Here is a 27,231-nt window from a genome sequence, read left to right as displayed (position 1 = left end):
AGCACAGATCACAGAAAATGGCAAGAATGTCGCAGATGTTGTGGGAAGATAGTCACACTGATGCATTGCAAATGGAACTATGAATCAGTTGCTACCATTTTGGAAAGCAATTTGGAATTACTCAAATAAAGTGACTAAAGTGCCCATTCTTTGACCCATAGATTCTATTTCTAGGCTTATACCCCAAGGAAGTCACTTATAAGAAAGTCTCTATACACACCAAAATATTTTTAGCAGTACTTTTTGAGATAGTAAAGAATGATGCTTAAACATACTGTGGTACATGAATGTAATGGAACAGTACTGTGCTATAAAACTATCTAATATGATGAATACAGAGAAACACGGAAAAATTTATATGCACTAGTGCAGACTGAAGTAAGCAGAGTAAAGAAAACATACACAATGACTATGGAGCAATGTAAACAGAAAGGACTTCCCCACACCAAAAAAGTAAATGCTACAAAATTATCAGAACAAGCATGTCTCAAAAGAAGAGATGAGAAAATACTCCCACAGTCCCTTCTTTGCAGAGGTTGGAGGTCAACAAGTGCTGCACATATTTCCAGACTTTTTTGATGTATTGATCAGCTATACTGATTTTTTCCTCTTCTTTTTCTTTTTTGTCTTTAAAAAATACTATTTGTTATATGGGAAGGATGACTAGGGTTAGCAAGGGAGAAATTGAGAAAAAACTACAATTGAGAAAAAAATTAAAGACTAATAAAAAACTTATTTTAAAACAGAAATCACTGAGATCCAACACTTGGGTATACTCCCAAGAAGGGAATTATTGTGTCAAAATCTGAGTTTTTGTCATTTTTATTGAGTATTTATAGATTCTTTGCAAAAGTTTCTGCAAGTTTGAAATTCCATCAATAATGAATGAATATACATGTTTCTTTACAGTCTTATCAGCTTAGAAAGTTTTTTTGGTTTTACTTTCATCAATTGGATGTTGTGAGATTGCATATCTAAGTTGTCTTAATTTGCATCTGATTATTAATGAAGGTTAGTGTCCTTCCAAGTGATGATCTTATGTTTCTTCTTTTTTTTTCTGCAGTGACCATTATGCACTGGGGGGTTATAACACAGTTGACTGTCACTTTTATTCACGTGGAACAGCGTAAAGGATAAGAAATTCTTGGCTATGAAGTTTCCCAATAAAAAAAAATGCATTAGTTCATGAAGCACACTAGCATAAAGGGGTTCTGTAAATCTAGGATTAAACCATCTTAGGGTCACTAAGAGGTGTCAAGTAGGAGAACCAATAGCTTCTCCTTCATAAAAATGGTAATTCACCAGAGCAGACAAATATGTTTGTGTCAAGCTAATTCTCTAGTCAAAGAATCACCCAACCTTCTGCATGCATAAGCTCCAGTTTTTAACCAATAAACAAAATGAAGAAAAATAGTCTAGACTACACAGAAAACTGTTGTTCTATTCTCTAATGAAAGAGCACTGTGCAAAACAGCACGAATAGATTGGGGGTTGGGTGGTGGTATTGTTTATCTTACCTGATTTTTGGTTCCTGTCAATAAGAGGGAGGGTGCTATCATCGTAAGACTGGTTACTTTGGCTCCGAGAAGCATTATTTAGATTGACCTGGAGACAAATGTACAATACACACATAAACTTTTGAGTTTACAGTACCATCATGTCCTCTGTAGCACTATTCCCAAATCTAACTGAACTTTATTAAAATCACAAATAAGTAGGGAAATTAGCAGACCAAATAGCAAAACTATCCATTACAAAAAGATACCTGGATAAGACTGGCAGAGATATCATGGTATTCATAAATAATTTGGTCAAACAGTTTCAATGGCCTAAACTGAATTCTTATCTGCAGAGTAATAAATAGCTTTGCTGAACTTCAGATTAAAAAACAGGACTGAAGCAACTTTTTCATTTCCTCTACTGTAATAGAGACATTGTTTAATGGTATAAATGTTACCCTGGGGTTTAGTTACTTTCAAGGCTACCACAACATGAAAAAATTGAGAATGATCTCTCTCAAGAGAGGAAGGAACTGACAAAGAGAAACTTCAGCAAAGAGTTATAGAAAATAATTACTTTAAAAACTACTGGTGGAGTCTTAAATGAAGAAGTCATTGTGATGGGAGAAAAAGAAGGAATACAGTGAAAGAAGAATAGGCAGTAAGTGTAAGCAACTGTCACAGCCCCTAGAATATTCAATACCTGAAAGTCTGATTTTTTCCACCCTTCCTTCTCCAGCGGTTTCCGAAGTTCCTTGTATCCCCAGACTGTCTGTAAGACAAGTGCTGCTGCCCGAACCTCCTTTTCTGATCGATTACTACAAAGAGAAAAAGATAACAAAACAAGACTTTAGCATGAAACTAGGAAAAGCAGATAATCCTTTTCTCCTTCTCAAAATATGGAGACTATATGAATACATGCACAATGGGTTAGGCCTGTTTTGTTGATTTAATCCAGTATTTGGTCCCTGACAATGGTACTAAAGAATATGAGGGACCATGGAGGTCTCCATGACATCTGCATCTACCTTAAAAGGTGCTTTTTCCTTTAACTAGGTTTTGGGGAATGGAACAGCTCAATTTACTGTGTGAGTGTGGGGAGAGGAGGCAGGAAAGTGGGGAGAGAAGGTAGGGCTGTTGGGATGGTGGTGTTTGAAGATGGCACAGAGAAGGGCCAAGGAATGAAAGAAAAGGGAAACTTCTCTTGCAATGGAGGTCAAGACAAACCCCGACTTGTTGATCAGCACTAGTTTCTCAATGCCTTGTGTCTCTCGGAGTTTCTTGGCAGCCTCCAAGTTCTCTGCAATAACTTCATTGATAGTATTCAGAACTGAGACCACAGTATCCTCTGAAAAGTTGCGGGAAGAGCCCTGCTGACCGCTTGGCAGGTTTTTTACAAGGTTGGGGATAGCATGCTTCCCTGTAACATTGAAAGAGAAGACAGGTGAGGAAAGCTGCACCTCAAAAGGCCATAGACTACTGTATTCACCTGTATTAACCACATGAAGCTATAAAACACTGTTCCAATTAGATGATCTTTGTTCCTCCAGAATTAAGGCTTCTTCCAAAAGGGCAAGGGGAGGAGCCAGAGGTACCATGGGTTTATTCATTTTCCTAAATCTTTGATCTCCTCCCCTTCTCCAGCCTGCCTGAGGCAGGGGGAGAATTAGGCTTTACAGTATCTTTGAGAAGAGTTGATTATCATACCACAACCCACTTCAGTTAGTGCCACAGCTTCACAAGCTTATGAAACAAAGATTCTCCTCCCTGGCCCATCTCACCGATCAGTTCCTTATTTCGTGCATCCACAGCCAGATTACGAAGCGCTCCAGATGCAGCTTTCACCACTCGTTCATGCTCATTGGTCAAAAGGTCAGCTATGGCAGAGAGTGCCTTCTCTTGGCGCAGTGCTGAACGGATATACCGGCCATACTAGAAAGCATCAAATCAGGAAGAATTTTATTAAGCACCAGCTATGTAACAGAAACTGATTGAGCTCTAAGGATCTGAAGACAACAATGAAACAGTTCTTATCCTTGAGGAGCTAATATTCTAACATGGGAGAAAACAAGGATAAGTAAAACACAGAATATGTATATATGCAATATATGTAAAATGGGTAGAGGGAGTTTCGGGAGGAATGGACTAGTTACTACTGGGGATGATCAGGAAAAGGTGTTTTGTAGAAGGTGGCACTTTGAGTTCAGTCTTGAAGAGACAGAGACTGGGAGGGTTAGGGAGAAGGGGTTGGAGGTGGGGGTGGGTAAGGAAATATTATTTATTGAGTGGGGGAGGTGGGGAATGACAGTAAGACCTGAATTTTAGGAAAATCATTTCTAGTGGCTATGAGGATATGTGTTAGAGTAGGGGAAGAGGCTTGAGGCAGGGAGACCAAAGGAGGTTATTACAGTAGCTGAAGCGAGAGGTAATGGGATCTGAATTAAAATGAAAACTGTGTGAGCAGACAGATAAAAGAGACAGAATCAAGATTTGGTAAATGAGAGTAAGGAGTCAAAGATAGCACTGATATTGTGAACCTGGACAACTAGAAGGATGGTGGTGCCCCCAGAGTATGACAGAGAAGTTCAAAAGGGGGGTGGAGTGTAGGGAGGGGAAGATAATGTGTTGTTTTGTAGACATATACAGAACATCTGGTTCAAAATGTCCAACAAGCAGTTGGGACTCATCTGGGAATAATCTGAAGAAAGGCAGTAATTAAAATCACTAGAGCTGTTGCAGTAACAGAGAGCATAGAGGTCCCAGGATGAAACATGGCTATACCCACAGTTAGGGAGCAGCAAAGGAGAGTGAGGAATAGTCATACAGGTAAGAGAACCAAGAAGGGAATGTCAGTCAGCCAGAACCAAGAAGGGAATGTCAGTCAGCCAATGACTATTATTGACTATTATGAAGCAGTTCCAGTGTGCTAGCACACACAAGAAAAGTAAGTAAAACAATACAAACACCATCCCTGCCTCCAAGAAGCTCACATTCCAAAAAAGGAGGCAACATGCAAATAACTATCTACACAGACAATACATGTACTGTAAATGGAAGATAATTTTAGAAGAGCCGACCACCAGGAAGACACTGCTGCAGAAGGCTGCCTTTGAGCTGAATCTTGAAGGAAGCCGGATGGAAGACAGAATTCAAGCAGGGGAGTAAAATACAAGAAGCACGGAAAGGTGGGAAGGGGCCAAGTTGTGAAGGGCTTTAAATGCTAAAGGGAGGACATATTTTATCCTAGAGGTGAATAGGTAGCTACTAAAGTCACTGAGTGGAGGGAGCACCATGGTCAGACTTGAGCTTCTGGGAGACCATTCTGACAATAAAGAAGTGGTGTGGGGGAAAGACTTAGGGGGCAGAGAGCTCAACTAGAAAGATATACGACAGTCCAGGCAAGAGATGATAAGGGCCTGTACCAGGCTGGTACCTGTAGGGGATATAAATCAGACACGTTGTGAAGGCGGAGACAAGTGTTAGCAACAGATCTGATGTGTGGGGTAAGCGCAAGTGAGAAGTCAAATGTGGCATCAAGGTTGGCAGCCTGGGTGCCTGGAAAGATGGTGGCGCCCTCTACAGTAATATAGGAAATTTCAGAAGAGACAATTTTGGAGGAAGTTCTGTTCTGAACATGTTAAGATGCCTAATAGTAGAGGCAACCTGCTTGAGAAGACATGGAAGAGGGGTTTGCTTTGGCAAGGTGAAGGGCTACCTTTTCATTCAAAGCAAGAGTGAAGGAGAAATAGTGAGGGAAGATGTCTGCCTGCTATGAGAAGAAAAGAGGAGAAAAGAGAGCTCCTGGCAAACAATCTCAAATTTCCTGGCCAAGTATGAGGTCCTCAGCTGAGATAAGGATAATAAAGTTTTACTGTACATGTGAGAAGGATGGTGAAACAATCAGGACTCTGTATGTAAAACAAGTACATCGTTACAGTTGAGATTAGGTATCATAAATTTGTAATGGACCCAATAAATACTTCTGAATTTTTTCCAATTTTCATTCAGCAACACATGGATAGGAGTAAAACAAGCAAATGGTGAAAATCTATAAGGTCATGGTTTCGCAAGTCACGATTGGCTACAGAACACAAAAACTGAGAGTCAAGAAGAGTAACCAGGAAGGTAACAAGGAGTAACAGGGTCAAAGGCTCCGGAGAAGTCAAGGAGGATGAAGCTCAAGAGGAGGCCATTACATCTGACAGTTAAGAGCTCATTTGGTAACTTTTAAGGGCATAGTTTTAGTTGAGTGATGAAGTTGGAAGCCAGATTATAGGGGGTTTAGGGGAATGAGAAGACCAGAAGTAAAGGAGTTTGGCTAAGAGACCACAAATATAAAAGCACAGCCAAAAAGGATGGTAGACTTTAGTGGTGATTTAAGGACAAGGGTGGGTGTGTGTGTGCGTGTGTGTGATTATAATCTGCAAGACAGTTGAAAGAACATGGGGAAAAAGCTGGGGGTTATGCTATATATTATAATCTTTTTTCCCCCCTCCTCTAAATCCATTCCATTAAGGTTACTCACTGTCCAGTGGCCAGCACACAGATTCTGGATGGCTCCAGCTGAGGCCTCCAAAATGGCAGGGGTCCTGCTCTCCTTAAGAAGAGAGATATATATACGGACCACCTCAGGCTGAAATAGAAGCTCATAGCCTGCGTGGGAGACGGAGAAGAGATAAGATATTAGAATTCCCTCCCCTAAAAGAGTTCTCACATTGATGGAATATGACTGTGAATACAATAAACCACACTAAACTTCTCCAATTTGAGAGGCAGAAAACTCATATAACCACTTCCATTGCCTCTTGGGAGTTAAGACTTCTAAACTATAAGTGAGTAGCCTACAACAATGGTGCCACAGGAAACAGTCATACTCTTTTCTTCCTTCTTTTTTTTTAACCCCAGGAATACATGTCTCAGGCCTATCAGTGAGACACTTTTAGGAATTGTTTACTCCCATTTTATTTGTGGAACTCAAAGCTAAAGCAGTGAGTTAGTGATTACTTTGGTCCTAGCTCACCTATTTTTTAAAATCAACCATGTCCTGCCATCTACCCATTCTTACACTTTCCTCCCTAATAGATATATGTTGTCCAATAAATAAACCTCAACATATGTCAACAGAATGAGCTATGAATTGCTGATAAGTTTTGTGTTCCAAGGGCTTCATACTTCCAAATCAACTTTAATAGCTCAGCTAGAAGCCACTTGGAATTATTTTAGGAACAATACTAGTGCTGTATCATTTAGTGGGTAGAACCACGGTAGAGTAGAGACGACACTAGCCCTGAGATCAGAAGGTGGGTGTTTATAGCCCATCCAGGCTGTAAAACTCAGTAAGCTGTGTGTCCTTGTGCAATTTACTCAACTGTAAAGTGGGGTTAACAGTTCAACTGATTATTTCAAAGGTGTATTGTGAGAAAAGCTCCTGGGAAACCTGAAAAAACTTAAAATCATCAAATGTTGATCACCACCATTTCAAAATTCATAGATCTGAAATGAGACAGAGGCCAAATTCTGTATGAAATCTACTAATCTATCTACCAATACAACAATTCAGAAACTGTGCTGATAGATCACTGCTTTAGGAGTCCACAAATCTTCATTTAGTGCCTATTATGTGTGATGCATGAGATAGAAACAAAAAGAATCCCTATTCTCAAGGGACTTATATTTTATAAGGGAAACAACACAGACACATAAATGCATAAAATATATACAAGGAAATTTCAGCAGCTGCGGTGAGACACGAGCAGTAAGGGGCGTAAATCAAAAAAGGCATAATGTAGTTGGGATTTCAGATGGACTCTTTATATTAAATTTATTTAGTTTTAGTTTTCAGTATTCACTTTTATAGGATTTTGAGTTCTAAATCTTTCTCCCTCTCTCCACTCTCCCCTTCCCCAAGAGAGCATACGATGTGATACAGGCTACACATGTATTTCAGATGGCACTTATAAGAAAGCTTGGGGATTCTAAATTCTAGAGGTAGAGAAGGTATGCATTCCAGTAAACAGCAGCTGGAATGTTGTGTATGAAGAACAGCAAAGTAGATCAGTCTGGCTGAACCACAAAGTATGTGAAGGAATGTAGTGTGTAATAAGAGCTGAAAGGTGGACAAGTGTCAAGATTATCAAAGGTTTTCACTGCTTGAAGAGTTTGCATTTTATTCCAGAGGTAAGAAAGGAACCATAGAAGCAACCTAGTCAGACCTGTGCTGAAGCACAGGTGCTTCTGCATTATTAGCTTGGCACTACAGGCAGCTAACTGGCATAGTAGATAGAGCACTGGCCCTGCACTCAGGAGGTCCTGAGTTCAAATCCAGCCTCAGACACATAACATTTACTAGCTGTGTGGCCTTGGGCAAGTCACTTAACCCTGATCACCTCACCAAAAAAAAAAAAATTTTAGTTTGGCAGTTGTGTGGAAGATGTATTAGAGAGGAGAGACTGGAACCTGGGAGAACAAATAGGATGTGGTTCTAAATTTTTAAGATTCAAAGAGGGTTAAGAATTTCTTTCCTTTTTTTTTTTAAAGGCAATTGGGGTTAAGTGACTTGCCCAGGGTCACACAGCCAGTAAGTGTCAAGTGTTTGGTCTGAGGCTGGATCTGAACACAGGTCCTCCTGACTTCAGGGCCGGTGCTCTATCCACTGCACCACCTAGCTGTCCCTAAGATTTTCTAATAAAAGGAAAACACTTACCTCGAGCCGGGCTGGTTCTTTTGGGAAAATCTACTGTATCAGTAGTTGGGTCCTCCATGGGTTTTTTCCCTTTATAAAGGTAAAAAAAGATAAAGGGAGATAAGAAACCAAGTACCCCAAACATGGCCTTTCTTCGTACTCTTCCCTCCCTCCAGAGTGCGGATGAGTGAGCTATTCCTTCCAAACACAGCGCCTCTTTCTTTCTTTCTTTCTTCCTTTTTTTTTTTTAGCAAAGTCTCTGGGGAATAAGCCAAGAGGCAAAGAAAGCCAAAGCTGCCTCCTAGCAGAGTCATGCAAAGATAAGGACAGTGGTGGAGGCCATAGGTGGAGACAACCTATAACTATTATCACAGCCTTAGGTGCTGCCAGGAAATAGCACGCCAAGAGTCATTAGTTCAACCTATTTCACTGGGCTCTCCATACTATATTTCCTCTGCATGCACCCAAAGGAAAGGATTAAGAGGGAGGTGCTAGAAAAGCTAAAACCAAAACATGCATATTAGATATAGGCAAGCCCCTCAAAAGAATCCACTCACCTCTGGAGAACCACTCATCTTCCAGTGCAGCACCCGAAGTGGAGAGAGGAAGACAGACAGAAAGGGAAGAAAATGCAGGAGAAGGATGACAATAGGACCGCAAATAGGCAGGAAAGCACAGATGGGAAAAAGAACACAGGTGAAAAGGGAAGAGTTGGGGACAGGGGAATCCCCAAATTGGTAGGATTCTCTTCCCATTACCACCATCCCAACCATAGTCATCACTACTCCCAGGACAGCAGGGACACATATACAACATAGGGGAAACAGCAGAACAGGGATGCTATTGCAACATTCCAATCATCCAGATCCTGAGCTGCTTGCTTGTGGTTTGCATCAGGGGATAAGGGGGCTCTCTGGCTAATCATTCCCACAGCAGAAGCAAGGCCTAGGAGCTGGACCTCACCTTTGCCCTTCTTAGACCCAAAGCAGCTGGCAGCATGAGGCCCTGTGTTGTTGGCAATGTTAGGAGGAGCTTCCTGGTACCGCTCTGCCTGTGGAATCTCTCGATGGACTTGGTATGACAGGTTCCGTAGAAGACAGACACAATTCTCCACCAGCTGAGGGAATGAGGTAAAAGGCTCAATAAGGAGACAGAGAACAGCCAGATCAAGAGTAAAGAGAATTTATATATCCAGAAGAGGTGGTTAGTAGTGATCTAAGTATTAAGTATTAAACCACTGGGCCTCAAAAGAATTGCCCAGCCAATGCCTCTGGAGGGGCTGTCATACAAGTGCTGGTCCCATTCTTTTGTGGTATGAACAACAGGAGTTTGAATTAGCCTGATCATGGAACTGCTTGCTTGCTTCCTCCCTCCCCCCATAAAAAAGAAAACTCTATTTCCTAATCACAAGGTAGGATACCAACTGTTACATGATGAATAGATTAAAGAGGAGGAAGCAATTCCTTTTCAGAGAATCCTCATTCTATTTCTCTTAGGTTATCACACCAATAATAGAGAACAAAGACTGTCGTATATGAAATCATTCAGGCACAGGTTGGACAACTGAGGTCTGCCCCTCTAAGTCCCAAATGTTTCTCTGAGGAAAGCACCCACATCATCCTGTTCCCCAGCCCCGTCCTGTTCTTTTTTTTTTTTTTTACCTTGCTGTCTGAGTCCTTCTGCCCAATCTCTGCCTGAACAATGAAAATCAGGGCATCCACCAACCCATCACACTCCCGAAGTTTTCGACGGGCTTCACTTCGTTCCGAACTGACATTCCTGGGGAGAAAGGGAGAGTCTAAATTCAGAAACTCTCCCCTCTACTGTTTTTGAAATCAGTAAAGGGTTTACACAATAACAAACAGCTCTTCCTTTCGAAGCAACAAGTTTCAACAACTAAATTTGTATCACTGTAGGAGGGAATACAAATTTAGCCATTTTATCAAACAGAGGGAACAAGGTCAGATCCGGTCCTTAGAAAGATCGATTTGACAGCCGCGTAGAGAAAGGACTGGAGAGTGGAAAGACTTATGTTAAAGAGCCCAACCAATCAGCAGGCTAATACAATAGTCTGAGCACGATTTGATAAGGGCTCAGAGTGAGGAGTCGAAGATGACACCTAGACTACAAGTTTGAGAGACTGACAAAACAGTGATGACCTTCTTCTTTATCTTAAAAAACTAATCTCTACCTCTAAAACTAGGTTTGCTCAAAGATTTTTCACTATGTACTTCAACTACTCTTCCCAATGTCATCTCTTTTTTCTTAAGGCAATTGGGGTTAAGTGACTTGCCCAGGGTCACACAGCTAGTAAGTGTCAAGTGTTTGGTCTGAGGCCGCATTTGAACTCAGGTCCTCCTGACTTCAGGGCTGATGCTCTATCCACTGTGCCACCTAGCTGCCCCCAAGGTCATCTCTCTAAGTACCACTGGCATATCACATTCATGTCAAGGTAATGGAGTCCAAATGTGGCAGTTTTACCAATGCTGCTAATTTGAATAGCTCACTACAGCAATACAGGCAGATCTTTTTCCTCTTTACATCTTTTTATTATCCAGTTTTAACTACAAACACTCTCTGGATGATCTGGCGAGGAGGTATTGTTCAACCTTCCAACTTACTCTAGGTAATGTTTCGCAAATTATCTCCTACTCTAAGTGGGCAGCTTAACCTCTTCACCTGACGAGGAGATTCACAGTCTGCTAGATAGACTTGTTTCTAGGCTCTTTCTCCATTTGGCAATTTCCAGCTGACTTTTAGTAGTGCTGAACTTCTCTAGGAAATGGTGGTGTGTGCCATCACTTTTGCTCATTTCTCCTTTTTCAGACTTAACAGCTGGTTTACACACATCAGTTTAGAACTGCCATAAATTAATTGCATATCATTTCTCTTTACTTTTATCTTTCCTTCTAATCTGTTGCCAATTTAGACTTTTATTGATCAGAATGAACTCAAACAGCTGAATTTGAAGAGTCCCACATCTGTAATTAGTCATTTCCTGTAAAGATATATTGGTGTCTAGAAAACATCTGACCTCATTTTTTAAATCTTGAACATTTCCCAAAATGCTTTTGCCATCATCTCCTAGGCACACTAATTCTGGTGCTGATGTCACCAAATAAAAAGACATACATAAAGGGTATCCCAAAAGTCTCAGTGCAACTTTAAGTTTAAGATTCAGACTGCATTAAGACTTTTGAGACACCTTGTATACTGTTGCCAATTGAAATTTCTTCTAAGAGGAATCATTATGAATCATTATTCTATTTAGTTAGTCTGATTGTTTGGGTTTATTTGCAATAAGAATGTAAATAAGGATTTGGCACAGTTCTTCAAGCAGTATAACAACTTGCTAGGTCACCGGATAAAGGTTCAAGAAGTGTTTGTGCACTGTCTAAAAACTGCTTCCCAGAATAAGCCACTTTTCCTGTCTCCATCACTGAATAAACACAAGGGGCCACCACGGAGAACTTTCAGCAATAAGCCTCTCTATAGTTAGTAAGGTTGGTTGTCAAAACAACATCAGGTTTGATGTGAGGACTGTGCTCAAAGGTTTTTTAACTTTTATACTCCAGTGGCAAAGCCTTTCAGTACAAGAATAGGAGTTTTGTGGAGACTAACAACAAAATAATTCACATATGGATAGTTCTTATAGCATCTGTTGTTACCTGAGGCAGCCAGCTGTATTGGTGAGCACTGACTCCCATTCAATATGGCGAGGCTTACAATCTTCATTAGGTTCCCGCTCCCAGCCAGAATGTGGGATGATCACTTCATCTGTCAAAGCATGCAGTGCGTGGTCTACAATCTCCATCTTGATAGAGTCATGAGATGAGAGGTTCCAAAGTGTCCCTGGCAAATAAAGATTACAAAGACCTAGTGAGCTACCTCTTCAGCACTGCTCTCTCCATGTCCCAAGACAGTGCTGAAAGAACAAATATAAGATTTCTTGTGCCCAGGATCCTACCATCATTCATGTTTTCAAAAAGTAAAGCAACTTGGAAGGAAGGAAGGAAGGTAGCAAACAACTTTTTTTCCGATCTAGAGTAATTCCCTGACCCAGTAACTCTCTTTTAGCCCAGTGCTTACCTGTGATGACTTCTGTAAGGTCCATGTCACGGGCCTTTCGAAGAAGACGAACAAGGGCAGGAACACCATCACAATTCTTTATGGCAATCTTGTTGTCCTGGTCACGACCAAAGGAGATATTCTTGAGAGCCCCACAGGCCCCATGGTGTACCTCCTTTTTGGGGTGGTCCAACAGACCCACCAACACTGGGATACCCTTAAGTTTCCTCACATCGGTCTTCACTTTATCGTTACGATAACACAGGTGCTGCAAATAGGCAGCTGCATTGGACTTGACAGCATCCAGGCGGAAGCCCAGCATGGCAATCACCTCTGGCAATTCTGGCTGCCTCCAGTTAGGAGGTGGAGGACCTCCCTTTCTCAGGCTGTCCAGACTTGCTAAACTTCCCCTTTCATGTTGTGCCAGGGGAGCCCAGTAGTATTGGTCTGGGGGCACTTCCTCACCAATTATATCTTCATAGCTCCTGAATGATTTTAGAAAAAGCAAAGAAAACATAAACCAATGTGATCTAGTCTTTCCTAAATGTACCATCTTTTTGTTTTGTTTTGTTTTTTTGTCTTTTTGGCTAGGCAATGGGGTTAAGTGACTTGCCCAGGGTCACACAGCTAGTATGTGTTATGTCTGAGGCCGGATTTGAACTCAGGTCCTCCTGAATCCAGGGCCGGTGCTCTATCCACTGCACCATCTAGTTGCCCCGTTAAATGTACCATCTTTAAAGTATAAATTAGGGGTAGCGCTTGGCATTCCCAGATCTAACAGACCAACCAAGGATTTGACTTGCTTAACTATGACCAGCCTGTCTTAGCAAGTAGTGCAAAGGGCATTACTTTTTTAAGTAATGTGTTAAGAGTGTGTTGTATCACTATCTTTATATAATTAATGTCAAGGCTCTAAGCAAAGATTTTTATTTATCCACTGTTTATATAAGTAGCAAAGACCTTCCATGATAAATTAAAATCAGAAAAACCTACGTTCAGGATGCATTTGAATGACATTTTACAGCTAATGACATCTCCATGAGTAAAGGAATGGAGCTAAACCTTAAACTCATACATATTTGAGGAAACAGAGCAGGCAGATAAAGCAATGATTGAAGGGTACATTAAAAAGCCCAGGAATGGAACTTACAATCATTAACTAAAACAGGATATAAAGTACGTACACAGGAAACAGCTGAAGAGGATAAGACCCCTTGGCATACTTTATATTCTACCTCCACCCTATTCTAGAAAATGTGGGAGGCCTAGAGAACAGCACAGTCAAGAATCTCTTGCCATATCATATTAAGATCTGGCCTCAGTGTCTGTGTGTTACTTTTTTATCACATTGATCACCATCTTTATACTTCAGGCTGGCAATCAGGCTGGAATGTACAAGTATGGTTCAAATCTAACTTCTTTTCACGATTGATTCCCTTTCCATAACCTTTATTAAAATGCAGCACTCATTAACAACACAACTGGGATACTTGCCCACTAGTAATAGTAGCAGGCACTTTTCCCTTACACTGGCTCGAAGTCTAAAACAATGGAAAGTCAGTACCAAAAACCGACCACTAGAGGGCGAAGCAGCCACACTGTTACTTGATCATAACCACCAGGAAGAAACCCATTCACTATCTGTGAGGTCATCTCATTCCATTCCCCCGCCCCCCCCCAGGAGAAACGAGAATCTATTGTTTGGATATCTTAGAAGAGGCCTACAGTTTTTTTATTAGCTACATTATTAGAGCCTATTGATACTCAATGCTATGGTAAGAAGTTCTGTGCCTGCTTCACAGAAGACAATACCAACTGCTCAGTCCAAGAGTTGCATTTTTAAAAATCCCTAAAACTTCCTTAATTTTGCCTCCAAGCATAATCCTTCCCTTTTATAGGTCATTATCCCCTAAAGGTCGATAACCCTCAAATATCCTGCTAGTAGTCATCCTTGTTACCCTCATGTGACAAGAACAAAGTACTCTTGAGTCTTGGTGTGGGCTCCCTGACTGTAGAGCCTATTCATCTACCATAATAAAGACCTAAATAGAAAATAGTATTCCAATTTAATACATAAGATACAGTCTGTCTGGGAAACTGCTGAGAATCAACAAGCATAGCTTTTATTGATAACAGGTTACCATTAAAACAATTATCACAGGCTAAAGGACTCACAGCAAAACTTCAACATACATAAATTCAAAGATTTATTATGAGCCTAGCATATATAAAGGCATTGGGGAAAACATACATGGGAAATCACCTCAAACTCATTATGAAATAAAAATAGAATGAGCTAGAAGAAACCTCAAATATTTATTATGTTTGTTGTTTCTCTTCATTACACATATGAAAGAGGCCCAGAAGTTCAATGATCCAACCTAGGTCACTCAGCTAATTTACGCATGGAGGTCTCCTGATGGTCCAGTCCAGTGCTTTTTTTTTTTATATGGTACATTGCCACATTGTTTAGACTTTGACCTTGTATTACTCTCCTAGGACCGGAACAGGAAGCAGCAGAATGTTCTTGCTAGACAAGCAGGTTCTTAATCCAAAACTGTCTTGGCATACATCCAAAGACTAGGCACAGAAATCCATCTCTTTACATAAACTTTTTAATCCACTATAGAATAGAAAAAATCCTGTTGTCCGTGCCTTCCTAGGGTCAATCATTTCTCACTAAAAAGAAATTCAGGAAGACTTGTACCTGGGGCCAACGCCCTGGGGAAGATCCTTCCTAGATGACCACTATTCACCAGTGTTCTAGGTTGAGGTTATGGTATCTAAACCTCCCGTCCCTCTATGAATAATAGATGAGTCAGAGAGGAGGGGAAATGATAGTCAAAAACATAATCAAAAGACAGATGACTCAGGTTTGGTTAAGGAAGCCTCAGCCTCCCTTCTTTGACTGTTAAGTGAAATCATTTAACACCATACCAAAGAAATCAGAATCAAAGGCTTGCTTTAGAAGGTCATGACCCTATGGTAAGATTTAACACAAAATTGATAGATACATTTTTAATCTGAAACTTACTAAGTAGCTGCTAAGTATAAGGCACCCCAGTTAATAAGTGAGGATAGAAAAAAAGAAGTAAAAAAGTATCCGCTGGGGGCAGCTAGGTGGCACAGTGGATAGAGCACCTGCCCTGGAGTTAGAAGGAGTTGAGTTCAAATGCGACCTCAGACTCAAAAAACTTACTAGCTGTGTGACTCTGGGCAAGTCATTTAACCCCCAACTGCCTCACACACACACACAAAAAGTATCAGCTCTCAAGCTTAGGGCAGGGGAGAGGGACAGGTCAAAATGGATCCAGACACCATACTCTATAAGATTTGAGGAAGAAAATACAGTGATGGGTTTCAAGGAAGGCTACCCAAGCTGAAGCTTGAAGATAAGGACTGTAAAAGACAGCCATGGGGAAACGTGGTGTATACGTACTTTCAGGGCGTTTACATGTTGGGTTTGGGGAACAGTCCAAACTGACTTTACTTAATTCAGAGCATCATGGGAGAGATGTGGAGCTGGAATGGAGCTCAGAGACAAGCCCTAATTCTATAGAGGAGGGAACTGAGGCTCAGAGAGGGGAAGTAACTTGCCCATGGTCACAGAACTGCTAAGGAAAGATGAAGCATGAAGCCAGCTTTTCCTGATCCCAGGTCCAGCTCTCCACTCTGCCACACTGCCTGGAGCAAGTAAAGATCACACAGGACAAAAGCAAACGTGTGGGGTGGTTCTATGAATGACATCAGGACCCCAAACACTCAGAATGAGCCAGGGTAGACAAGGAACGTTAAGGGTAACACGACAAAGTGTGTGTAGAAGCTATCCTTAAAAAATAAGAGGATCTAAGAAGGGACAGTATTGATGACAGAGAAGTATGAGATGATGGGGAAAATAGAGAGCTGCTGAACTTTCATTTGGCTTGGTTTGGTTTTTTCCCTGTTAAAGAGAATGACCTTTGAACTGGGAAGGACTGAAGAGAAATGGTAACAAGGAGCTGAAATACCAGATAAGGAGAAAGACAGCAAGAAAGCACTTGGATGCCTTTGATGACTGTAAACCACCAGGCCTAGAATGAGCTCCACCACATGACACAGAAAGATCAGTCAGAGATGATAAGCTGAGCCATTGTCAATGAAAAAGGAAAACCATCCCAGTTTCTAAACAAAGGCAAGAAAATGAAGCCTGCAAACTACAAGGTAGCAAGCTTGACTCTGAATCCTGGCAAAATTTTACAATTTACAAGAGATAGTAGGTGAATATCTAAAACAGGGACCTGTATATCCTTGACAAGGTTATTGGATTGATAAATCAAGAGCTAATGCTAAATTTACCTAGATTTTTGCAAGCACTTGGCAAAGATACTATACTTGTGAGAAAATGGAAAGATGAGGATGAAAAAGAAAACCAGTGTAGGCAGCTGGTTTCTTATTTAAAGTAGGAAATGACCAGCACAGAATTAATGTTGGAGTGATCTCACAGGCCAACTACTTTAATCCATAAATGAACGAGGAGCATCCCATCTATTATTATTCAGTCTTTGTTTGAAGACTCAGTGAAGGGGTAGGGAACCCATTTCCCAAAGCAGTCCCATTTGACTTAAAATAGAGCTTTGTTAGATGTATTGTTAACTAGCCCCACCTTCATCGTTTTTTCTTGTGAAGTTGATTCTTGAACCCAAATTTAAGACATTTACATTCATCATTACTAAATTTTATCTTGTTCAATACGGTCTAACACTCTAGCTGACTGAGAGCTTACCCTTTGATTCAGTCATACCATTACTAAGCCACACCTCTAAGAGAAAGAGGAAAAGGACTCATATGTGCACAACATTTATAGTAGCCCCAAACCCACCTCCTGACTAAGAGGTGATGGACTTAAAATGCAGAATGAAACACTTTTGTGGACATAATCAATGTAGGAATGTTTTTGCTGGACTATGCATGTTATGAGATTTTTTCTTTTCTTTTATTTCTCGATGGGGAAAGGAGGGGTGGGGAGTGAGAGAAATAATATGCATATTTTAAAGGAAATTTTATAAATGTGAAAAACAGACTCAAACATGTTCTATAAAACGTGGTAATACCACAGAAGGTAGAAAAATGAAATTTAAATACATCAATGACCTAGAAATTTAATATCAGTAGGACAGATTTGGTAATTTCAACATAGTTAAGGAGGTTGTCATTCAGCAAAGATGACTATCAAAATCCTTAAAATATTTGTCAAAGATCACGGCTATGGTATATACATTAAATAATATAATGATTATTTTTAAAGTATGAATCTATCAATCAGATACAAGCATTTAAATATCTGAACATTCAAATGAACAGTAAAACTAAACGTTCTATATTACAAGAGATAGCTCTCTGAAAAGGGAGGTGGGGAATGATACAGGGGAAATTTTAAGCAGAGCAAAACAAAAAAGATATCAATAAAAATCTAATAAAAAACAACAAAAGATGAAAAAAAGTCAAGGTCACAAAGGCTGTGGGAAGACCACACTGTTGAATAGAATTATGGAGTGGCCAAAAACCATTCTAAAAAGCAACTTGGAACTATGCTTTAAAAAAAAAGACACCAAAATACCAGTAACCTTTTACCTAACAACCATTTACTAAGACAGAAGAGGTGATACTATCAGAGATGTAGACTGAAATATGCATTTCCAGACAGGACTCCTGTATGGATTTGTTTTCCTGTTACAAAGGAGGGCTTCCTATTGGGGAAGACGAGTAAAGTGTTCTGCGAGAAGTGTGGGTGGGTTCTAATTGAAATGTCCCCAAGAAAGGCAAGAAAAGAACACAAGTGACACTTTTTAAAAAAATACACAAAACAGAACATGAAGTTCAGAAGGGAATTCAGACAATCAGGTCAGTTTTGTGACTATCATGTTAACATACACTTAATGTTAACATATACTTAAAACACCAACATAATAAAATCTCACAATTTCATACATGATTCTTTTTCATTTCTTTGTATATGCTAATGCTCATGTTTCTTGATGTTTACTAAGTTCCCAATAAAAGAAAAAATATATTTTCTTTTAAGAAGCAGAGAGAAGAACACTTCCAAAGTGAGAAGCTCTCATCTCACTGGACTAGCCTTGTAATTACACCTTAGATCGAAAAATATTTTGATAAAGACAGAATGATCACTTCTCAGGACTGTATGGGTGCATATTACAATGCCCCATTTGGGTAACTTGCACTGCTCTGTACCAAAGCATAAGCACTAACCTAAGCTAACAATCACGACAGCTATAGCTATAAAACGGTATCTTAACTGAATGCTGTCAGAGTCAACAAGATTCTACATCTTCCCCTGCCCTGAAATCACAAAAGGTTCCTCTCCAGATCTAGGCCTACCTGAGACGTCGGCGGGGGTCAGACGGTGTCCCAGTGCGGCGGGCAGTGCCATAATCAGGCATCATACCATAGTCCAGATCATCATAGCCCATGCTACGCTGGTCATCCTCTAATCCATAAGGTTCTGGATGGAAGCGATGCAGATCCACATTACTTCCACCCACTCGAACTTGGGGTTGAGGCCCATAGACATCTTGCCGACTTGGAGCCCGATATCCCTCCATACTGGGACGGTACCGCTCCTCAATTCTCGTCACCCGGGACAGGCTACCATAGTTGTCACTGCCACTGGGATAGCCATCCTCATAGTGACGGCTGTAGCCATCTGGTGGATAATGGAAGTTCCTGGGGAGAGTGGCAGTGCCTGCCTGCCCCACATAAGGGCCAGGCCCCCCATTGCCATTCTTGCGGAAGTCACGGCCCAGAGTTTGGATATAATTGTTAGAAACTGAGGAGCCATCCACAGGAAGCCCATCTGGTCCCACTGGGACTGGCTGTACCGTTCGTGTTGTCACAGTCTTTACTACTTTCTTGACCTTGAAGGGCAGAGAAGACAGTCAACAGAACAAATTAAATGAAGGGAACCTGTCATACACTGATTTTCCCACCATGCAAGGGCACCTGAGGAATGAAGAGACTACTCAGGTAATAGCTATAGCTATGAGAGGAGGTATACTGGATCAATATTTCCTACCTTTTCTATTCACTACCTACAAAATGTTCCCAATGTCTCACTTTCCTCAATTACAACCACCCAATACTTGCTCATCCACTTTAGCAAGTACCCAAAAACCCAGCGGTAAATTCTCCCCCACGCTTCCCAGGTCTTCCTGAAGTGCCAACTCACTGTGGTCTCTGTTCGGCGAGTGGTGCCATCATCAGAAGTTTCCACAGAAACAACAGACATTGCTCCCTCAGGATCCTCTTCTGTGTAGGTCTCCACAATTGCCCCTGGTTCTTGCATCCTGGGGATGGTGCTGTACAGAAGGTGACTATGGTCCTGTATGAAATAGTGGGGGGAAAGTTACCATGATATGGCCCAAGTGAATACTGACACTGGAAAATCCAGCAAGAAGAGAGAATACTTCATAAACTCCAAAATGTTTAGGATAGTGGTGCTTCTCCATATTTGGAATTCACACAAAGGCAAAGATATGATTTCTTAGAATCTCCTCACCTTCTTGGGCAGTCAACCTGTTGATCCCTGACTGATAAAAAACTCTTTTATGAGTAACCAACCCATAAGATCTTCTAAGGAACATTAGAAAGCCCTACTTCAGGGAGCTCAAGTCATTGGTCTGAGTTGACTGTCAGAGAGAAGCAGCTAGTTTTCTAGAGCAGAAGTAAAATTCTACAGAAAAGTAATATTTTAATTGAAGGAGACTGATTACAGGCAGTCAAGAGTTTTGCTTACTAAAGTTCATTCTCAAGTATTCTTGCAAAGTCCCATTTAATATCATTGTACCCTAGGTCTAAGCCAAATTACCAATGTGCTTTCTAACAAAATGAGAAGGGAAGAAGAAAAGAACGATGCAGGCTTTCTAAATTCTAAAGGAATTACCTGGGGCCCGTTGAGTTTCAAATCTGAAAATTTTTGTCTCTCAAGGTCAGCATCGCCCACAAACCGGCCGTTCTGAAATATATACCATAGGAACAGTTTACTATATTATATGGTCTTCCTATTTTCTCTGAAATACAAACATCTCCTTTTGTTTCAGGACAAGGCCTTAAAGATGACATTACCACTCAATGTTAACAATACTGGCAAATCTGCGAGATTTGCATTCGGAAAGCCTGTATTTGAATCCTGGCTGTCATGTCACTTATTTACCTGTGTGACCTTGGACAAGTCCCTTCCACTCTCTAGACCTCATTTTCTTCATCTGTTAAATGAAGGGAATTAGACTAAATGACCTCTAAGGTCCCTTCCAGCTCTAAATCTATATTTTTTATTATTTTAATTAACCAAATTTCCTCCTGTTTTCACCTCACTGCTAGAAATCAGAACCACACCTGAGATTTAGGTAGGCCTGGATCTCTGGGACAATGCTGCCTGACAAAAGAGCCAGGAACAGGGAAAATAAACACACGTTCTCAATTTTGTGTGGAAGCCATGAAAATAAGAGTTTAAAAGGACTAGGCTGGGTTTTACCCAAAGAGACTCAATACACTGCTTCAATACCATCCTTACTCCCCAACCCTGCGGCAAACACCCATAATATCCCTCATAGGCAGCTCTTCAAAGAAGCAGAAACAGTACTCTTGTCTACCAGGTGTGAAGGAGAACCCAAATTGATCTTAAAAGTGGCACCAATCTTCACAATATCTCCACCACTGGTTTCTAAAACTATTGCACAGACTATGACCCCTTTTTCCTGGGCTGTCTTAAGAAGCATTTAAAAAAAAATGCATGACTATTACCTAAAAATGTATTTTTGCTAACCCCTCCTTCAAGGAACTTCATTCTCTTCTAGCCATAGAATAGAATTTTAAGGCCGATAAAATTCATTAAGCAGGGACAAAAAAGACCTGGCTACCTTGGAAGAAGCCCTTATACCATTATAAACACGCTTCAGAGAGAGGAAGTAAAACTAGATTTCTTTCAGTAGAGAGGAAGGGTGTGGTTTTTTTTAACCAAGTAAAATTCAAAGAAAAGACTATACTTATGATCCTGGAATTCCCCACCATCTCACTGACTCTTTACCAGTCCTACTCTCCCCTCTCCACATGCATCTTAAATCAACCTTCTTTTTTGTTGCTTAAGAATAAGTCCGAAGCAAAGAAAAAAGAAATTAAGTGGCAAGATGGGGGTCCAGTTAGGTGATTTCCCAAGGAATCCATCCTCAAAGGGAACTCACCTAACTGGAGCCCCATCTTACCATTTACTCTCTTGACTCCTCATTACCAAGGATTTTCTTTTCCATCTGTCTTTACACTCAAATAGACAGCAGAAAAAAAGTCCAATTGCTCCTACCTGTAGCTCTCTCAAAATTTCATACTTCTTATCCTGCAACAATCCCTCCACAGAAAGTAAACTGGACCAAATCCCAGACAGATTATCACATCAGGACCAGGATAAAGAAAGAGAAAACACTTCTTCTGAATACCCTGAGCTGCTAAAGTCACACCACAGACTAGCAGAGCCTCCAAGGCTGCTGGCTCCTGTGGTTAGCAGAGTTGAATAGCAATATGGTATTTGCTTTCTTCCATTTTCCCTTTACTAGAACAGGGGTAGCCAAAACCTTCCTCACAGACATGAATTACCCAGTTAACAAGGAAAGCACGCAGGGCCAGCATGAAGTGGGAGGACACAGTTGGTGGACACAGACCTATCGCTGAGCACAGTGTGTTCCCTGAGGAATTAAGCTAAGATCACAAGCTGCCCAATTTCCCCAACCATTGAGACAATTGCTTTCCCTCTCCCCTGTACTGTCCCAAGAAAGCTCCAGAAGTTAACACCAGAGGAGTTAGAGAAAATAGATGGTTTCACTGCACAGCTCTGAATTGCAAGCTCTACCGCTGTGGCTCTGCAACCCAAGCCAGAGATATCAGTGCAGCAGAACAGGCCAAAAGAAGGGTGCTCACCAAGGATGAGTTCACAGTCCTCAAAGCCGCCGCCAGCTTCCCCTAACATTCAGTAGATACCGACCCAGAAGATGCCTATTCACTGGAAAACTTTACCATAAAGCACTGGCACCATGGATAGTCCATCACCATCAGAACAGCTTCCTGGGAAGAATCTCAGTTGCTCTGGTGAGCATCTCAAAGTTCTACCTGCCCATCCAAGGGGAGGAGAGGTTACCTGATGCCGGCGGGTGAGGGTGCCGTTGGCCATGATAGAGTTGGCATCCTGTGGTGAGACACGGACACGCTCCAGTTGCGCCGAGACGTGGCGCCGCTCCTCCTCTAATGCCCGGGTCAGCTTCTCAAACTGTGCCTCTTGTTCCTTCACAGAGGCCAAGATGCTGGCGGTTGACTCCACCTCTGAGTCCTCCATGACCCTGAGGGGACGGAGCCGCCGCAGGGCAGAGTAAAGGGGAGGTGGATCACAGAGGAAGGAGGGAGATAACCTCCCCCCACACTTCACACCACTAGGAGGGGTAGGGGAGAAAGAAAAGGTCAAAGATAAGAAAAGATAGAGATAATCAATCCCAGAGCCAAAGATGTATTATACCTTCAGGTTTGTACCACAGTATAGCAAGGAAACTACCACCAAGCTCAGCAGCCCATCACCAGTGTCTGGTCAAGCAGGATTACTCTTCTACTAGTTTCCCTCAAGACATAACAAAGAACTAGATAGATAATGGGATAAATATGGCTAAGCAACTTATACAGGTGATAGGAAACCAGCATATGGCTAAAAGCTAGTCACTGATGACATAAAAGTTAGGTCTACTCCTATCTGGAAGTTCTGCTGATCTTAGCAGTGTCAGAAAGTTGCAACCCACAAAAATATCTATGCCATACCACCACCTATTACAGGGCAAACCTTGTCATGGTGGGAACCTCTACTAGGAAGGGACGGGTACCTTTTCTTCTGGAATTAACCTGTCCTAGTCTTTATGATTAGAATTGCTGCTGGGGGAGGGGGAAGCAGTTAGGTGGTACAGTGGATAGAGCTCTGGCCTTGGAGTCAGGAGGACCTGAGTTCAAATCCAGCCTCAGACACTTGATCCTTAACGAGCTGTGTGATCCTAGGCAAGTCACTTAAGCCCGATTGCCTCACCAAAAAGCATTAAAAAAAAAATTGCTGCTGGGGAAGTTAAAAATCCCTAACTAAAATCCCAAAACAGAACTGGAGCTCTCTTAAAGTATTTCAATTTCCCATTAATCAAAAAGGGTTAAGAAGCAAAATGCAAATTTAGGGTTCTGGTTCTGAACTTCCAATGTTCCTGGATCTGACAGCTTCACATTTAAGGCCAACATGGCCCCAGGCACGACTACTGCTGAGATAAACCAGGAAAACATTAACAAAGAAGGAATGAAAAGTATCCACAGAAAGTTTGTATATAAAAAAAGGAAAGTTCTGGGAATTCAGGCAGTAGGGAAATGAGCTTTAGAGTTCTGAAACATAGTTTGTGAACTCGAGACATTTCAGGTAACTGTCTTCAAAAAGCCAAATGAGAGACATTCCCTAAATCCTAATCTCCCAGTCAACGTTGGGAAGTTTTGACAAGATTATTTCATATATCATCACTATTATTCCTTCCCTATTTGTTCACATCTTGGATAAATTACTAAATGTCAATGGGCCCTGTAAGGTACCTAGTTGTTATTGCCACAATAATCAAGACTTCTGTGTGGGTTGGGGAGAAAGGGTAAAGATGGGAGAGGGAGGAATGCCAATGCCTTTCTTCTCTGTGCTCAGAGAAACACGCTAAGGAAACCATCCCCAACCATTTCTTCAACCCACTAACAGCAAATTGTTTGCTTGGCCAGAAAATCAAGGGGGAAAGGGCATTCACACTGGGGACCCTAGAGAAACAGTATAAAACTTTGTACCCCAAACAAATCACTGGGAAATGCAGATTTTAAACAAACCCACTCCACCCCCCAAAACATTTCCTTTGCCCTCTTTACCCCCCAAAATAGAAAAGTAAAAATCTTATTAAAATATATCTTTTTAAAGTTTCCATACACACCTGTTAAGAAGAGAAGGTCGGATTTGATTGGCTTAACAGAGAACAGCCCAGTCTAGATGCAAAGAGTCATGGAAGAAACATCTCAGCCACCACCAGGGAGGAAACAGGAAGGAGAAAGCTGCAGAGATAGCGGGGAGCAAGGGAATGGGAAGGAAAATAAATACACCCAATAAATAAACAGTAGGAACAGAGGGAAGGATTAAGAGAAAGAAACTCTGGGTATGGGGAGGGAAGAGGAGTTCTTCACACCAACAGTCCTTAGACTGCTGTTTCCATACACCTTCTGGCTCTACAGCACAATGGACAGACACAGCTTTTAGTGAAATCTGGATTCCAGCCCCATATTAGAGCCTCCTAACTTGAGCTGCCCACCTGAGAATCTGAAGGGAGTTATAGTCTACGCATGAAACCACCTACTTTCTCTCTGCTATGAGCAAAAGAAAAGAGAGCTGCTATCAGCAAGTCTTTTCTCTCCTTATTTCCTCCCCCTCTCCACCCCAAGGTGGAAACCAGAGGGCCCAGTCGTGGCATGCCTATAAAGGCGTTTGAGAAACCAGAGCAATCATGGGGGATGGGGAAAGGGGGGAAAGGGAGAGGGAAGGAGAGACTTGTGGGGACTAGTCTTGCCTAGCCTGGGCCTCTTGCCTCAGCTCCTTTTCCCACGCTCCCCAGAGCAAAGCCAGCCCTCTAAGACCAGTCTGTGATAGGTCCCATTTGCTCAGCTTTACCAGTTCAGGGCGTGTGCATGCAGTCTTCAGCAAGCAACCATGCCCAGAGGAGGCTGGAGAACAGGTGCCCTGTAAGTTCTTCCTATGCCAAACACACCTGCTCATTCTTCTACCACTCCTACTTCCTTCTTTGAATGCAGTTCCCAAACCCAACAACATTGCCCATGAATTTCATCTCATTTCTTGTTCCGCTTCCTATCCAAACTGAAATCTTACAAATGTCTTTCAACTATGACAAGTGTCATCCTCCAGCCTCCTGAAATTTCCTTTACAGCTCTGCTGTTTAAGTCTCTTATTTCTGCCTCCAAGGTTGCAACTATCATTCAAAGAAATTGTCTTTAGTATGTAACCTCTCCAAGTCATATAGGACTCCTTACACTTGAGTGCACAGGAAAAAAAGTCAATTTGAATCTTCTGATGTGGCAAAAACATGGAAAACGGCAAGTAGATTAAGTCTAACAAAAATTCTCCTTGTCACTTAGTTTCAACTGGAGCCCGGTTGCATTTCCTACTGACAGCCTCCACCCTGTAATCTTCCTTTGCTAAGAAAGGCCCAAACCATAACTACCATAGTTCATACAATGACAACCCTCCTGGCCACAGGGAAAAATTCTTCACCACAGTGCCACAATAGCTCCCTCTCCTCTTCTCTTCTACTAGATCTATTCCAACATGGTAAGTGGCAGCAAAAACGATAGATGAGAAAAACTTTATCTAGAGCTTCTGGTTCTAAAAACATTAAATTTCTATAGGTGAACAGGATCAAGGGGTGGGTTAAAAGAGAAAAAACAATTAGGAGTTTAAAGTCCTGAGTTCTGACCCTAGCATGGCCAAATACTTTACAGATGTCCTGTTTTCTGCCAGGAGAATGTTAGCTCCTCAAGGGCAGTCTTGATTTGGGGGTTTTGTCTCTGTGCCTGGCACAGAGGGTGTTATATACAAAAGCCTGGCTCAAAGCCAAAACCCCAAACAACTCCTAGCCTAAAGGAGCTTACACCCTATGGTCGGAGTAGGGAGAAATAATAGGTACGAAGACAAAGAAATCCAAACAGAGGCAATACGGTGCTTCAGAGAGCCTGCCTTCAAAAGGGGGAAGATATAGGTCCAAATCTACCTTTGCTGCAAGTCATGACTCTAAACACTCCTGACAGCTCTCTAGGTTTTAAGTTGTGGTATAGTTGTCTATCTGCATTGGTAGAGCTTCTTAACAGAGTTCCTTGAACAAATGAAATCACACGTCTGGATGTCAACAACAAAACACAATAAAAAAATATAATTGAGAGGGAGAAAGTGCTAATGCTTTGGGGTAGGGGGTGTGGTAAGAGGAATGTCTGATTTGTGCTTTAGAGGAAGCAGCCTGAAGTGGAGGTAAGGAAAGAATCACTACCAGAGAAAGGGAGCAAATTAGATGGAAAATCGACAGAGGAACAAATAGTAGGCCAATTTTGACTGAAATGGAGGGTAGCGGACAGGGAATAATCGGAAATGAGTTTGGACAGGTATGTGGAAGCCAGACTGTACAGGGTTTCAAACAACAGAGGAATTTGTATTTAATCCTAGAGGCAACAGGGACCATTGAAGATTTCTATGAATTGGATCCATCTAAAAGAAACAGGACAAATGATTTTTCTACTTTCGAGCGATTATAAAATGAAACAATTCAGTCTAGTCACACTTTTACTTCTTCCAAGAACACCACACAAAGCTTCATTTCTTTAGCTTTTTGAGAATTTCAGATCTAAGGTGGTCCTTAACAAGAGATAATCACACCAATCAGTACACTAAAACAGGTTCTCGAAGGTGAAATCAACTTCAAAAGCAAAGACGAGAGAGGCATGGCTGGGCACCAGTTTGATTATTTTAATGAGAGCTGGGGGTGGGGGGAGGGGGTGTTCAGTGGACTGCAATTTCTGTTGGCATCAGTATAACATGGCAGCCAAAAAAGTGACTACATCTTCAGCTGCATTAACAGTGGCTTAGTGTTTGGAACTAAGGAGGTGACTGTCCAGCTCCGCCCTGGTCAGACCACAGGTCACGTTTTGTGTTTAGTCCCGGCACATTTCAGGAAGGATACTGGTGCTATGGAAAAGGGCCAAATGAAGATCAATAAGATGCAAGAACTGGGATGTTTAGCCTGGTGAAGAAAAAACATAGGGACAATAACAGTTATCTTCAACCTAGAGACATAATTAAGCACAGTGGAAAGAGTGCTGGACTTGGGAGTCAGGAAGACT

The 27,231-nt window shown here is 41.5% G+C and overlaps 1 protein-coding gene across 9 annotated transcripts in view; it reads right to left on the bottom strand.

Moving 5' to 3' along the window:
- CTNND1 (catenin delta 1) overlaps positions 1-27,231 on the bottom strand; it is a 53,688-nt gene that overhangs the window by 3,855 nt on the left and 22,602 nt on the right. For 4 of the 9 annotated variants that reach the window (XM_020974347.2, XM_078148545.1, XM_078148548.1 and 1 more), the window contains 16 exons: positions 24,270-24,387; positions 22,430-22,718; positions 20,189-20,260; positions 19,475-19,627; positions 18,628-19,163; positions 12,271-12,734; positions 11,850-12,033; positions 9,843-9,960; positions 9,145-9,298; positions 8,739-8,756; positions 8,203-8,271; positions 6,025-6,152; positions 3,281-3,431; positions 2,727-2,919; positions 2,203-2,317; positions 1,518-1,605 (listed from right to left, as the gene is read on the bottom strand). In XM_020974347.2, coding sequence (XP_020830006.2) covers positions 1,518-1,605; positions 2,203-2,317; positions 2,727-2,919; positions 3,281-3,431; positions 6,025-6,152; positions 8,203-8,271; positions 8,739-8,756; positions 9,145-9,298; positions 9,843-9,960; positions 11,850-12,033; positions 12,271-12,734; positions 18,628-19,163; positions 19,475-19,627; positions 20,189-20,260; positions 22,430-22,624 — 2,638 coding nt within the window. In that variant the 5' untranslated portion in view covers positions 22,625-22,718; positions 24,270-24,387. Of the gene's footprint in view, positions 1-1,517; positions 1,606-2,202; positions 2,318-2,726; positions 2,920-3,280; positions 3,432-6,024; positions 6,153-8,202; positions 8,272-8,738; positions 8,757-9,144; positions 9,299-9,842; positions 9,961-11,849; positions 12,034-12,270; positions 12,735-18,627; positions 19,164-19,474; positions 19,628-20,188; positions 20,261-22,212; positions 22,401-22,429; positions 22,719-24,269; positions 24,388-27,231 lie in introns of those variants that run through there. The other 5 variants (XM_020974352.2, XM_020974353.2, XM_078148546.1 and 2 more) reach the window with 4 other exon arrangements.

Source organism: Phascolarctos cinereus, unplaced genomic scaffold, assembly GCF_003287225.1.
Source record: "Phascolarctos cinereus isolate Bilbo 61053 unplaced genomic scaffold, phaCin_HiC Scaffold_9;HRSCAF=440, whole genome shotgun sequence".
Taxonomy (NCBI): domain Eukaryota; kingdom Metazoa; phylum Chordata; class Mammalia; order Diprotodontia; family Phascolarctidae; genus Phascolarctos; species Phascolarctos cinereus.
Note: the sequence above shows the minus strand (reverse complement) of the source record. Positions and strands in the feature narration are given on the sequence as shown.